We start from the raw sequence: 14928 nt of genomic DNA, 5'->3' as shown, positions 1-14928 counted from the left end.
CGTACATATCTTACAGATGCACAACTTCGTCATCTTAAACTTATTTCATATAATTGAAAACTTTTACTATTATATTTTTAATTATATTCAAAATTAATTTTAATATTCAAGTTTATTAATTCAAAAACAACAAAATATACAAAATTCCGATGCCATAAACAATCAAATTAACAAATTTAAACAAAAACACAGCTCTATATAAACGAAAAACAACAAACAAACAAACAACATACAAACAACATACAAACAAACAAACAACATACAATACTATTATGTTTTATCGATCGATTATTGGTTGCTAAGCAACAATGATGCTGTTGCTAAGGACTCTACACACACACACACGCGCGCACACAGCACACACACACACATGCACACACAAACATACACACACACACACGCACACACACACATACACACACAAACATACACACACACAAACATACAAATAATTTTCTTATACGATAATAAATTTTTTCCTCTCTTCACGTTTTACACCTACGTGCGATTCATCATAACGTAACTTTCTCTCTCTCTCTCTCTCTCCCTCTTTCTTTCTTTTTTTCTTTTTTTCTTTCTCTATGTAATAGACAGAAAAAAGAAAGAAAGAAAGAGAGAAAGTGAGAGAGAGAGAGAGAGAGGGAGGGAGGGAGTTTCATCTCAATTTCAAGCTTAATAGGTTTTCAGGGAGGTCGAGACGGATCAACTGTCTTTAAATTGCTAGCGTTGCTGCTGATGATGATTGTGATGGTGGTGATGATGATTGCTGTGATGGTGGTGATGATGATGATGCTATCGGTATTGCAGCTGCTGGTGGCTATACCAGCGACGATTATGGCGATGAGGTTTATGAAAATTTTTTAAAATCTCAAAAATTTTAAAATGAAAATTTTAACAAGACTAACAATGATGACGATGTTGATAAATATGAAGATGGAAATTATGATAATGATACCGATGAAAGAGATGATGATGATGATGATGATGAGGAGGAGGAGGAGGAGGAGGAGGAAGATGAAGATAGCAGCATCGATAAAATAGCCACTGAACCATTTAACAAGCCCAACAAACAAGCAATCCATCCATCTATATATCTTCCACCGTTCATAAACATACACACACACACGCACGCACTCACACACATACATATGCACTTATATTTAGTATCATTTGGTCAGTTTTCGTTGTTACTTCCGTTTCCGGTCGAGCGAAGCATCTATTTCCGGTCGGCGTTCTGCGCATGGCTGAGCGGTATTGTACGCTTGTGTGGCGCTGCCTTAGTTACCATCATTTCATATTTCAAAATGGCTGACGACGATGAAGAAGATGATGATGATAATAATAACAATAAAATAATAATAATATTTAATTGGAATAAATTATGAATGAAATATTTTGAAACGATAAGAAGTAACTTAATATTATTATTATTATTATTACTTATTTAACAAAACCTCCTCCTAATTCATTCATCTCTCACTGCTGTCATCCTCTTTTTAACTACCACTCTTTCTACTACTCACTCAATCATCATCTTCTTCTTCTCCCTCACTCACTCCATCAACATCTTCTTCTTCCTCCCCACTCACTTCATCATCTTCATCCTCTTCCTCACGTTCTCTCCTCCTGTTCTTACTTCCGGTTACCGCCCCATCAATTTTCAAGTAATTTCTCCATCTCATCCGTCCTATCTTCATCTCTATCTCTCCCTCATTCGTGTCTATTTATCAATTGTTCGCTGCTCTTCTTATGACAGGATATTTTGATTCAACAAAAAGTTAGAGTAGTAGTTGAAGTTTTCGAAGCAGCAGCAGCAGTAGTAGTAGCGGCAAAAGTAGTAGCAGTAGTAGTAGTAGTAGCAGCAGCAGCTACAGTGGTTTGGTGGTAGTGAGAGTAGCAATCTTAGAAAAATATGAAACGGAAAAGTAAGTTTGTGGAGAGAAAAATGTCACCAACATCACCATCATCAGCAACATCATCATCATCGTCATCGTCATCATCCTCAACAACAACAGCATCATTACCAGGAGGAACACCTTCACCATAAAAATGAATTTTCGCAATCTATCGACACTATTAGCAGATTTATCAGTGTGCTCTCCTTCCCTTCTCATAGACATACCGGCGCTTGTGTCTGTGTGTGTTTACATGTGTATGTGTGTGTGTGTGCACGTGTGTGTGTGTGTGTGTGTGTGTGCACGCGTTAACGTACGTGTTTTTTTCTTTGTGGGAAGTGTAACATTTTTCAATCAGCACCTCAAAACGCCTGTCATAATATGTTGTTAGGAAAAATTATGTGCATAATATTTAGTTGCATTGTGTGTACGGTTGCCTGTATTCCTCTTCTCTCCCTCTCTCTTTCTCTTTCTCTCTTTCTCTCTCTCTCTCTCTCTCTCTCTCATTGAATGTATGCGAGCTGATAATTTATTATGATGAGTTTCTTCTGTTTAAAAATATTAATATCTGCTTTATCTAAGTCATTTATTATCTTGTGTGGTGTTGGGTAAAGATATTATTATTCATTCATTCGTTTGTTCGTTTGTTCGTTCGCCCGTTCGCTCGTTTGTTCGTTCGTTCATTCATTCATTCATTCATTCATTCATTCATTCATTCATTCATTCATTCATTCATTCATTCATTCATTCATTCATTCATTAATTCGTTCATTCGTTCATTCGTTCATTCGTTCATTCATTCATTCATTCATTCATTCATTCATTCATTCATTAATTCGTTCATTCGTTCATTCGTTCATTCGTTCATTCATTCATTCATTCATTCATTCATTCATTCATTCATTTTTTATCGTTTTTCCAACTCATCCATTCATCTCATAAAAATAAAAATTATGGCTGTTTTATGCATATATATATGTTTATTTTATTATTATTTGTATACATACGTGTGTGTGTGTGTGTGTGTGTGTGTGTGTGTGTGTGTGTGTGTGTGTTTTACATGTGACATCTTGCAATGGATTCCTATCGTAAGTGTCTGGCTATGTTATAATATATCATATGTTGTTGTGGTTTCTTTACATGTTACATATGTTGTTGTTGTTGTTGTTGATGTTTTTGTTGATGTTGTTGATGTTGTTGTTGTTGTTAATGTTGTAGTAGTTGTTGTTGTACAATGCAATGATTTGATGGTGCTTTTGGACACACACACACATTTGATGTTGTCTTTTTTATAACCCGATCATCATCATCATAACCACCATCATCACCATCATCACCATCATCACCATCATCATCGTCATAATTTGTTTACAAGACAGTTAAGTTAGCACGTGATTGAGAGCAAATTTATTTCATAATGCTGGTACATTAATAATATGAATAATAATAAATAATAATAATGATTATTATTATTATTATTAACCATAATTATTATTTTTATTAATAATACTTTTATTATTTGTTTTTTCTTCTGCATGAACCTGTTGAAATTCTGCCATAAAGTTGCCACAGCCATTAACAGCCAGTCAAGTCGTAATATCCTCCATCAACTTATACACTAGAGCAACATCAACAACTACATTATCACCACTACCACTACTTTTACTACTGCTACTACTTCTGCTGCTACTACTGCTCTGGCTGCTGTGGCTGTTGTAGCTGCTACAAATTTTAAATACTACTACTACTGTTACTGACTAATACAGTAGTCTTGTTCTACTCAATTCGATACAATTTTGGATGGATATGCACATGTAAATATATTTTATGTAATAATTAACTATTGTAACAATTTTACAACATATTACACAAACCACAAAAACATCAATCAGCAATCTATCTCAAACCTCATTGGCTAGAGCAGTAAATAAACCCTTCCTACTTCAGCTCATGAAACCAATGAAATCATCGAAAGATGCCTTGCTTTGCTCCTATAGGCTGACACTTTTCCTAATAACTTTCTCACTTATTCTTGGTTATCATTCTCTATATCAATATTTTTTGCTCTCTTTTTCTTTATCTCTCTCTCTCCTTCTCTCTCTCTGTTCCTATCTCTCTATCAATCTATTTTTCTATCTGTCTATCTATCTATGTGCAAGTTATACGAAGATGTTTCAAATTTCTTATCTACATACAAGACAATGTTCAATTATAACTTAATATTTTCTTTGTCCACCCTTTCAATCATTTAGTCAATCATTCATTCATCTGTTCATCTATCCATTCGTTCACTCGTTCACTCACTCATTCACTCATTCGTTCATCCATTCATCCATCTATCATTTAAATTACCATCTTTTCCTTGGCGCTATAAATTATAACATAATAAATAAATATATATATATACATATATAAATGTATATATATATATACTAGTAGATATATATATATATATATATATGAATATATATATATATATTTATGAATATATATATATATACACATGTAGATATATATCATCCAGCACTGAGTTTATCTTTACATTTTGGCTGGTAATAACATTTTTATGTTATTACTGTTATTGTTATTATTATTATTGTTATTATTATTATTATTATTATTATTATTATCCTCGTTTATAAGGAACTGCAGTTGAATGCGTGAAGTTGATTATGTTGGCTGATGATTTGAAGAGGGGTATGTTGAATATTTTGCGTTCATTTTTTAATTATTAATAAATAATTAAGGGCATTTGTTTATAATAGAGTTAATTATGACGCCATAATAATAGAAAGGTTGATCTACTAATGATAATATTTGGGGTTATATGAACTGTTTTAAGCACATTTTATAAAATAGTGTATTGATGAGACTTTTTTTTCATTTCAATTTGTTGCTAATGATTCAATTGTTCACTCGTTCGTCCGTCCGTTCGTTTGTTGTTTGTTCATTCGTTTATCCATTCATTCATTCATTCATTCATTTTCTCAAAAATTTAGTCGTGTATTCATTCATCTATTCGTTCCTTTACAATTTCCCTAATTCAATCACCACTCACTCATTCAATCATTCATCCATTTCTTCTTCCTTTTTTGCATTCAATCAATCACTCACTCATCATTCATTCATTCATTCATTTGTTCATTGTTTCATTCGAGGAATTTTTGGAACTTCGTATGATAAGGCGGAAAAATCTACTGGAAAATTAGCTATAGAAATATTGTTATTATTATTTTATTTCGTAAATTCTTTTCACAGATAGAAACTCACACACACGTGCACACGCACACACACACACACAAACACACACACATACTTACGGAAAAATGATAACGAACTAATCATCATCTATCAACTTTTGGTTTCTCAGGCGCTGAATTATCCGCTTATTATTACTAATTAGTAATTTCGCATTGTTCTCTGTTGGAGGTAGAAGTAGTTGTAGTAGTTGTAAGTGTAGTAGCAGCAGTAGCAGCAGTAGTAATAGCAGAAGTAGTAGTAGCAGTGTAACAATAATTAATTTTTTTACAAATCTGAACTTTTTTTTACAGAATTGTAAACTTAGATTTTAATAATTTGTAATTTGTAAGAGATGACTCGTGAATAAAACAACAACAACTGCCATTCCTACAACAACATCAACAACAACATCAACAACAACATCAACAACAACATCAACAAAAACAACAACAACATCAACAACAACAACAACAACAACACAAAATGCAGTTCCATCCACATCAAAAGTTACAACAATACCAACAACAACACTATCGACTCTCCCAACAACAACAACAACAACAACATCAAAACAAAAATGTTGATCAACATTCGCCAATGCTAGTTAATAGTTTGCAGCATCATCAACAACATCAACAACAACAGCATCAACAGCAACAACAACAAAATTATTTTTCGCAACATCATCATCCTCTCCATGCGGCATCGATCCCATGCAAGCATGCTTTCCCATTTGTAAACCACCAAAACGCAACTAACTACTTTTTCAACCAACATCAACAACAACATCAACATCAACAGCAACAACAACATCAACAGCAACAACAACATCAAAAGAATTTGTCATCAACTTTTTTTTCAACCAACGCAACTGATACCAAGCCATCTTCGTCGTCGTCGTCAACTTCTAGTATGACGTCATCGTCGTTGTCACAGCAGCAGCAACATCAACAGCAACATCAACAGCAACATCAACAGCAACATCAACAGCAACATCAACAACATCAACAACAATTACTGAAAAGTTTCAACAGATTTTGCTACAATCCATTTCTACAATTTCACCAGCAACAACAACAACATCAACAACAACAACAAACGTTTAGTAACATCAAAACAACAACATTAACAACAACAACCACAGCAACAGCGACAACAACAACGAAAAAAATTCCACAAAAATCGCAACATATATTTCGTCACTTCACAACTGACGAAGATAGCAACACTAAGAGAACTTCACCCACTACAACAACCAACAACAACAACAACGACGCAATCATCTCAAACAACAACAACAACACCAATAATAATAATAATAATAATAATAATAATAATATCAACATTAACAGCAGCAAAGCAAACAACAACTCCGAAACTACTAAATTAATTTCAACACCTGTTTGCAAGACAACAATAATAACCACCACCACCACCAACAACAACAACAAGCTAAAAACAGGAAGTAGCTTTTCAACCGGAGACAGCTGTCCCTCCGAAAATGACCATTTTAAGACGGGCAATTTAGTGTTTTTGGGTTCCGGAAAGAGTAAATGTATCGAAGATCTAGAGACTGACGATTTTATGCAACATCCATTTTATAACAACAACAAAAACAACAATAATAACAACAATAATAATAACAACAATAATAATAACAACAATAACCATATTGACAAAAACAATAATAGTAATAATGTCCCAAATTTTAACAACGACGTCAAACATTCAAAAACTGACAAAATTTCAAATGATGGTGATGGTGGTGATGATGATGGTGATGATGATGATGGTGATGATGATGGTGATGATGGTGATGATGATGGTGATGATTGCGTTAAAAATCTAAAAATAGACTACGGGAAAGTTCTGTACATGAACAAGGACCACGTGAACAATAGAGTGGTCTTGGGTTTTTCCATTGGTAAAGATCAACATCAGGTAATGATGATGATGATAATGATGATTGGGATGGTGGTGATGGTGATAATGATGATGGTGGTGATGATGGTGATGATGGTGAATTTGGATGGACCAAAATTTCTTGGTTATTAACTTTATAACAGTTCCTTTGTCTACCGACTAGTCTTATTTGTAATTTGTTCATTCATTCGTTCATTCGTTCATTCATTCATTCGTTCATTCATTCATTCATTCATTCATTCATTCATTCGTTCGTTCATTGTTCATTCATTCATTCGTTCATTCATTCATTCGTTCATTCGTTCATTCGTTCATTCGTTCATTCATTCATTCGTTCATTCATTCATTCATTCATTCATTCATTCATTCATTCATTCATTCATTCATTCGTTCGTTCATTCATTCATTCATTCATTCATTCATTCATTCGTTCGTTCATTCGTTCATTCGTTCATTCGTTCATTCGTTCATTCGTTTATTCGTTCATTCGTTCATTCGTCCATTCGTTCATTCGTTCATTCGTTCATTCGTTCATTCATTCATTCGTTCATTCATTCGTTCATTCATTCATTCATTCATTCGTTCATTCATTCATTCGTTCATTCATTCATTCATTCATTCATTCATTCATTCATTCATTCATTCATTCATTCATTCATTCGTTCATTCGTTAATTCATCCATCAATCCTCTATACTATCCATCATATTATGAATATTTGAACTCATAAATGCGTTATCATTTCATTCATTCTTTCCTTATCGCGCCATCCATCAATCATCAAGTAGTACATACACACCATTATTACATTAGGATATTATTTTTATCCTTTTACACAAACACTTCCCACTTTGTGTGTTTGTTTGCTTGCTTGTGTGCGTGTGCATGTGCGTGTGTGTGTGTGTTTGTGTATATATATATGTGTGTGTGTATGTGATTGTAGCTAATTTTGTTTGTTTGATAATCTATCTATTTATTAAACATATCCATTTATTTGTTACTTCATTCATTCATTCATTCATTCATTCATTCATTCATTCATTCATTCATTCATTCATTCATTCATTCATTCAATCATTTATTCATTCATTTATTCATTTATACATCTGTTTATTCATTCATTTATTCATTCATTTATTCATTCATTCATTCATTCATTCATTCATTCATTCATTCATTCATTCATTCATTCATCCACCTGTTAATGGAAAGAATGAATAGCATGTGTCTGATCTTTTGTTCTTCATAGTATTCTCACCTCTGACCTCATGTTAAAAAATGTTTTCGAAAAAATAATGAATGTATCTATGTTTTTATCTGCGTTTGTATCTATGTGTATATATTTGTATGTATGTTTGTTTGTATGTATGTATGTATATTTGTATGTAAGTATTTTTGTATGTATGTGTGATTGTATGTGTGTGTATGATTAGTAGATCATAATTTATCACTTACGCATATTACCTCGGAATGTTTAGTTTTGTAATTTAGTGCCTTTGTTGTTTTGGCTGTTTTGAGGTTGCTCTTATTTATTGTTGTTGTTGATGTAGTTGCTGTTGTTGTAGTTGTTGTTGTGGTTGTTGTTGTGGTTGTTGTTGATGTTGTGGTGGTTGTTGTTGTTGTTATTAATGTGACGATATTATATTATCATATTATTGTCAGAAGAAGACAACAACAAATCATTGATAAGTACAGTTCAATATGCTTCAAATTAGATGGATGACGTTGTTGTTTTATCCCATCATCATCATCATCATTATCTCCAGAATCATCATCATCATCATCTCCAGAATCATCATCATCATCATCATCTTCGTCGTCGTCATCAATTTTTATGTACAAATTGCTCAAACGGCGATTTCAAGATCTGACATTATAACGGTACATTAAATATTTATATGTATGTATGTATGTATGTGTGTATGTATGTTTGTATGTATGTTTATATGTATGTATGTATGTATGTATGTGTGTGTGTATGTATGTATGTATGTATGTATGTATGTATGTGTGTATGTATGTATGTATGTATGTATGTGTGTATGTATGTATGTATGTATGTATGTATGTGTGTGTGTGTGTATGTATGTATGTATGTATGTATGTATGTATGTGTGTGTGTATGTACTTATATAACTTGTCAGAGGGAAAGTATACAACGTTAAAATGTCAACACAATTATCTCAGCAAGACAATCTGTGATGATGACGATGATGACGATGATGTTGATGATGGTGATGATGACTAATTGTTTATGATTGCTCCATTACCGTTTCAATCATTTCAAATGAATTTAGTTAGTTCGAAATTAGGCGTATTCATTCATTCGTTCGTTCATTCATTCATTCATTCATTCATTCATTCACTCACTCACTCATTCATTCGCTCATTCATTTGTTCATTCACTCGCACGTCCAATCAGGTAGCAATTGAAGCCAGAACCAGTCACCCGTTTTTCTCTCCTAAACATTTCTGGACGTCATGTGACCCGACGATGTCACGTGACATCTATGGCCTACACTGCCATCAGCTTTCCATAGGTAAACAAGAACAAAAAATTAAATAGTTGAGATTTTATTTTAGTACGTTTTTAATTTTAATTTTGTTGATCAATTTGACGGTGAATCGTTCAGATTTTAGTGTATTATGTTTCTGATTTGAAGTTAAATTTCGAGTTTTTTTTTTTTATAAAATTTCAATTCATCTTTAATTATAATTTGTTGTCGTCACGTGAGCAACCTCTATTCATCGTAGGTGACGTTTGTTTGGTACTGGTCAAAATGGAGAAATCCAAACGTCAGAGTCATGATTGCCGGAAGCGGAAAAAGTTCAACGGAGATAATCCCATCAACAACAACAACAACTCTTATAACAACCACAACAACAACAACAATCACAATAACAATCACAATAACAACAACAACCTCAATAACAACCACAACAACGGTCCCAGCAACAACAAAAATAGCAAAATCATAGACAACAACAGCAACAACAACAACAACAATAACAGCGATACAGTTAAGAAATCGAATGATGATGACGATAGTAAAGATGTTTTTAATGATGATGATGATGATGAAGAAATGATGAAAGAGGAAGATGATGATGATGATGGTGACGTTTGTGAGGAACGACAAACAACAACAACAACGACAACATTGATGAACATCTGACATTCTAACGCTGATGATGATGAATACAAAGATAACGATGATGATGACGTCAGTGATGATGATGATGATAAGGATGACGTCAGTGATGATGATGATGAAAGCTGTGAGGATTTTCAATTGTAAATATTTTCATTCTCATCAAATCAGCCGTCCGGACGGTTTCACGTTTAAACAATTTGTAAATAAATTATCAACATCATCATTGCCACCATCATCACCATCATCATTATTATTATTATTATTATTATTATTATTATATTATTATTATTATATTATTATATTATTATTATTATTATTATTATTATTATTATTATTATTATTATTATTATTATTATTATTATTATATTATTATTATTATTATTATTATTATTATTATTATTATTATATTATTATTATTATTATTATTATTATTATTATTATTATTATTATATTATTATTAAAACTATAATCACAACGTCATCATCGTCGTCGTCGTCTTTATCTCCGTGACAGGAATTAAAAGCCTGTTGGCTAATAAATAGTCCGACAGTACATCATATCTTATTTGTTTACATTTCTTCCTCTCTCTCTCTCTCTCTCTCTCTCTCTCTCTCTCTCTCTCTCTCTCTCTCTCATTTTTCACTTTCTCGGGCATCACGTGTTCAATTTCATGTCTATGTTATGGACACTTGCTCTCCATGTATATCATATATGTATTTCAAATCTATGTTGTGAAGGTGGTCATGATGATGATCGCGACTATAATTATAATAATAATTATAATAAAATAACAATAATAAAAATAATAACAATAATAATAGGAAGAAGAAGAAATTTGTTTCTAAATATTATTCCGACCTTAATATGGCCATCACCATTGTTCCATTGTGCTTTTTATATCCTCATTTTATTACCTATTCTATGTTTACATAAAGATCAAATTGCATAAACATTAAAACTTCTATGTTTTTATTATCGTTAAGACTATTATTATTATTGCTATTATCTATGATCGATTCAGATGTTTATGCAAGAAATTCCTAAAAATATGGCCCCAAACAATGTTATGTTAATGTTTCAAAATATTATTGTTAGCATATAAACATATGTGGATAGAGAGCTGTTGCTACTACTACTACTACTACTACTACTACTACTACTACTACTACTACTACTAGTGCTGCTGCTGCTGCTTCTGCGGCTACTGCAACTATTACTACAACTTTCTTGACTGACCCTAGATTATTATAACTACTCTTTGAACTGATAGGAGCAATGGTAAACAAAAATGTTTACATAATTGAAACAAAGATATAAAAAATATAAACATAGATAAAATAGTGTCTAAACATAGATAAGTAAACTACAGAACATATAAAGTCAAAGTTATTGGCTAAAATGCATAGATATAGAATTTAAAAAATTAAAAAAGCCATTTATAAAGAGATATACTTCAAACACAAACATACAAAAAGCTAAACGAAAACAATACAGACACAATCACAATGGACATAGATATATAAACAAAGAACAAAGATTTATTAACAGAAAACAGTGAAACTTAACATTAACAACAGGCGTTTATATACCAAAACGACAAACAAACTAATTGATAAAGAAACATAGATAGACGAATAAATAGATGTTAAACAAAGATGCATTAAACAAAATATACATAGATACATTAGCGAGAAAAGTAAATAAATAAATAATATTGATACTGATGCCCATACTTATACATTTGAATAACGCCCAACATGTGTTTATATTAAGCTTTGAGTTAGAGGATGTGCCTCTTTGTCTGTATATATGTGTGCATGTGTGTGTGTGTGTGCGTGTGTAATGTATGCATGTGTTTGTGTGTTCCATTGGTATCATTTATCATGTAAGAAAATTGTTTTGTTTCGGTCAGTGAGTTTGCTTCTGGGTTTATTTCTGTTTCCCCCTCTTCATCTCTCTCTCTCTCTCTCTCTCTCTCTCTCTCTCTCTCTCTCTCTCTCTCTCTTTCGATTTCTTCTTTTTTACATTTTCACTATTCTTCTAAAATTTGATCCATTAATACATATTCATATTCAGTTATCAATCTAAAAATTTTTACATTTATCGATTCTGGTTCTGAGTGTTTATAAAGCTCTTTATCAAACAATTCATCAGTTAGGTATTCATTCATTTATTTATTTATTTAATCATTCATTTAATAATTCATTCATTCATTCATTCATTCATTCATTCATTCATTCATTCATTCATTCATTCATTCATTCATTCATTCATTCATTCATTCATTCATTCTTTCATTCATTCATTCTTTCATTCATTCATTCATTCATTCATTCATTCATTCATCTCACTCAAACAACAACCATTCAACCATCTTTCCAACCAGCCAACCTTCCATCCATCAATTTGTTTGTTTGCATCGCATGAAAGAAACTTAATGAAGCAGATTCTTTAAGACAAGTCAAAACAATTGAACGTTCTAGAACAAGTGTTTGAAACATTTCACTTGCCTAATCATCATCATCATCACCGTCATGATCGTCATCGTCATCGTTATCATCTTCTTCTTCATCATCTTCATCGTCATTGTCACCATCATCATGCTCAAACTACCAAAATTTGTTCTCCAGACGATCGTGTGTCTACATGTGCGTGTGGATGTGTTTTTTATACATGTGTGTATTTTTCTAAATACGTGTGTATGCTTATATGTATGTGTGTTTATATGTATGTATGTATGTGTGTTTGTATATGAGTGTGGTTTTCTAGGAGAGCTTATATACATTAAAGACATTATATTGTATTTGATACGTTATATTTTAATATAAATATATATCATAAATAAATACAACAGCTCGTATTATTTTTCTTTGGTCAATCAATGATATCAGGTCTTTGCTATAGCTAATGTAATAAGTTATCTATGATTATAAATCCGTGTTTACTTTTAAACATCTAAAACTTAAAAAGTTGTTTTGAAGCGTCGTCGCTTTTGAGTTTTGAATGAAATTAATTTTAAATAAAATTCAAAATGGAGTCCGTCGTTGAAAATGTTGTCAAAGAACCGAAAAAGTTCGTGGATAGATCGAAGGTAGAAAAATTTTGAAAATATTTTTATGGATCATAATTCATAATTATTTATTAATTATAATTATATTATAATTATACTCATAATATTTAAATTTAAATAAATTAAAACAAAAATAATTAAAAGAAACTAGAAAGTGGTTAAAAATAAACGTCAAAAGCCTAATTTCCTAATCTCATTCTCAGATTTGCCCAGTGCTGTTGAGGGTTTTTATAGGGAAAGGCCGTCATAACTCAACATCAGAGTACGCACGTGGAAAAACTCCTTCTCATGAAGTTCAACTCTACACATGGTTACCTCACCTCATCTGTTATAATTTTCGTTTAAATAATTTATATTTTATAAATATTTCTTTATATTATTTCATAATTTAATAATTATCATCTTTGTAATTTTATAATAATATAGTGTAGTTTTTCTGACATGCCATTAATAATAATTTTTAGTAATAATCTAATTTTATTTCAAGTTTTATCTTTTCACAGGATGGATGCCACACTGAAAGAACTGATGAACCTAATTAGGGCGCTTGGAGACGAGGGACGACAAAAAGGTTCACAGTTTGAGTTTTCAGTGGTCTATGCTGATTTAAGGTCACCTAATTTTAAGATGAGAGATATAGGCAAGACAATTGTCGGAAATGTTAGTGATTGAAAGTTTACTTTTTAGTTTTATTTCAATTTAATAATAAAATTTTTCAATTTTTATTTTTTTTCTGAAATTTAACTCAAATGACCATCACACCTTTAATAAATTTAATTTTGTCGTAACTATAAATATTGTTACATTAACCGCATGTTATAATTACTTGAATTTGTGATAATAATAATTCATATTATTAGTCATAATTTTATTCATATCTTTTCTCTAACTCAGGCTACTCAAGATGATTTTGCCACCTTGTTGTCAAAAAAGTTTCAGATCGGGGATTTTTTAGACGTAGCAATAACGGCCCCAAAGAAAATTTACAAGGCTACTAATAATGACATATCTACACTTAGGAGAGTCAGGCATAGACCTTATTAAAAATGTTGGACTTACTTATTTATCTTTCCCTAATTTTAGGGTTTATTATTATAGTTATTTATTATTGAATGATTGAAGGTAGTTTTAAATGTATTTCTATTCTTTTCTTTATTAGGACAATCAGTAGATAGTCTTCGACTGAATGACAGTTTTGAAGTTTTAATTAAAGTTCGTTTTTAAACTTTTGATGAGAAATTATTAAATAATTAATAAATAAACGAAAGATATTAATAAATAAAGATAACAATATATCTTTTTATTTTTTGATGTGTTTTTATTTGTAAACATCAAAAAATGGAATATTTTCTTAGTAAAAAATTAAACATTATCAAATAAAGAGACAAAAAGTTAATTAACTAATTGATTGATTGATAAATTAATTAACTGATTGATTAGCTAACTGGCTAAATAACAAATGAACGAAATTATCACAGCAAATAATTTTAATCAAAATGTGAACATTTATGTAAAATAATATCAGAAAAAGATATATATCTATACATAGATACACACACATATAAATATATATATATATATATATATATATATATATATATATGTTTGGTATAATAAAGTCTACAACAATGATAATGAAGTTGACA

At 31.2% G+C, this 14928-nt stretch overlaps 3 protein-coding genes across 3 annotated transcripts in view; 2 read left to right on the top strand and 1 right to left on the bottom strand.

The window, feature by feature from the left end:
- Positions 1-1697, bottom strand: part of HELRODRAFT_173256 (hypothetical protein) — a gene marked incomplete at both ends in the record, with an annotated part of 5071 nt that extends 3374 nt beyond the window's left edge. The window contains 2 exons of the mRNA XM_009019864.1: positions 1192-1244; positions 1590-1697. Of these exons, the coding sequence (XP_009018112.1) occupies positions 1192-1244; positions 1590-1697 (161 nt within the window). The remainder of the gene's footprint in view (positions 1-1191; positions 1245-1589) is intronic.
- Positions 1698-5618: 3921 nt separating this feature from the next.
- HELRODRAFT_173255 (hypothetical protein) lies at positions 5619-10404 on the top strand (the record flags this gene model as incomplete). The annotated part of the gene is made up of 6 exons (XM_009019863.1): positions 5619-5738; positions 6588-6891; positions 6991-7076; positions 9480-9597; positions 9812-10077; positions 10381-10404. 6 exons carry the CDS (start codon positions 5619-5621, stop codon positions 10402-10404), a joined length of 918 nt encoding a protein of 305 aa, XP_009018111.1.
- Positions 10405-13243: 2839 nt separating this feature from the next.
- HELRODRAFT_173254 (hypothetical protein) lies at positions 13244-14326 on the top strand (the record flags this gene model as incomplete). Its single annotated transcript, XM_009019862.1, has 4 exons — positions 13244-13303; positions 13486-13592; positions 13786-13942; positions 14177-14326. 4 exons carry the CDS (start codon positions 13244-13246, stop codon positions 14324-14326), a joined length of 474 nt encoding a protein of 157 aa, XP_009018110.1.
- Positions 14327-14928: the final 602 nt, after the last annotated feature.

Source organism: Helobdella robusta (genome assembly GCF_000326865.2).
Source record: "Helobdella robusta unplaced genomic scaffold HELROscaffold_26, whole genome shotgun sequence".
NCBI classification, from domain to species: domain Eukaryota; kingdom Metazoa; phylum Annelida; class Clitellata; order Rhynchobdellida; family Glossiphoniidae; genus Helobdella; species Helobdella robusta.
Note: the sequence above shows the minus strand (reverse complement) of the source record. Positions and strands in the feature narration are given on the sequence as shown.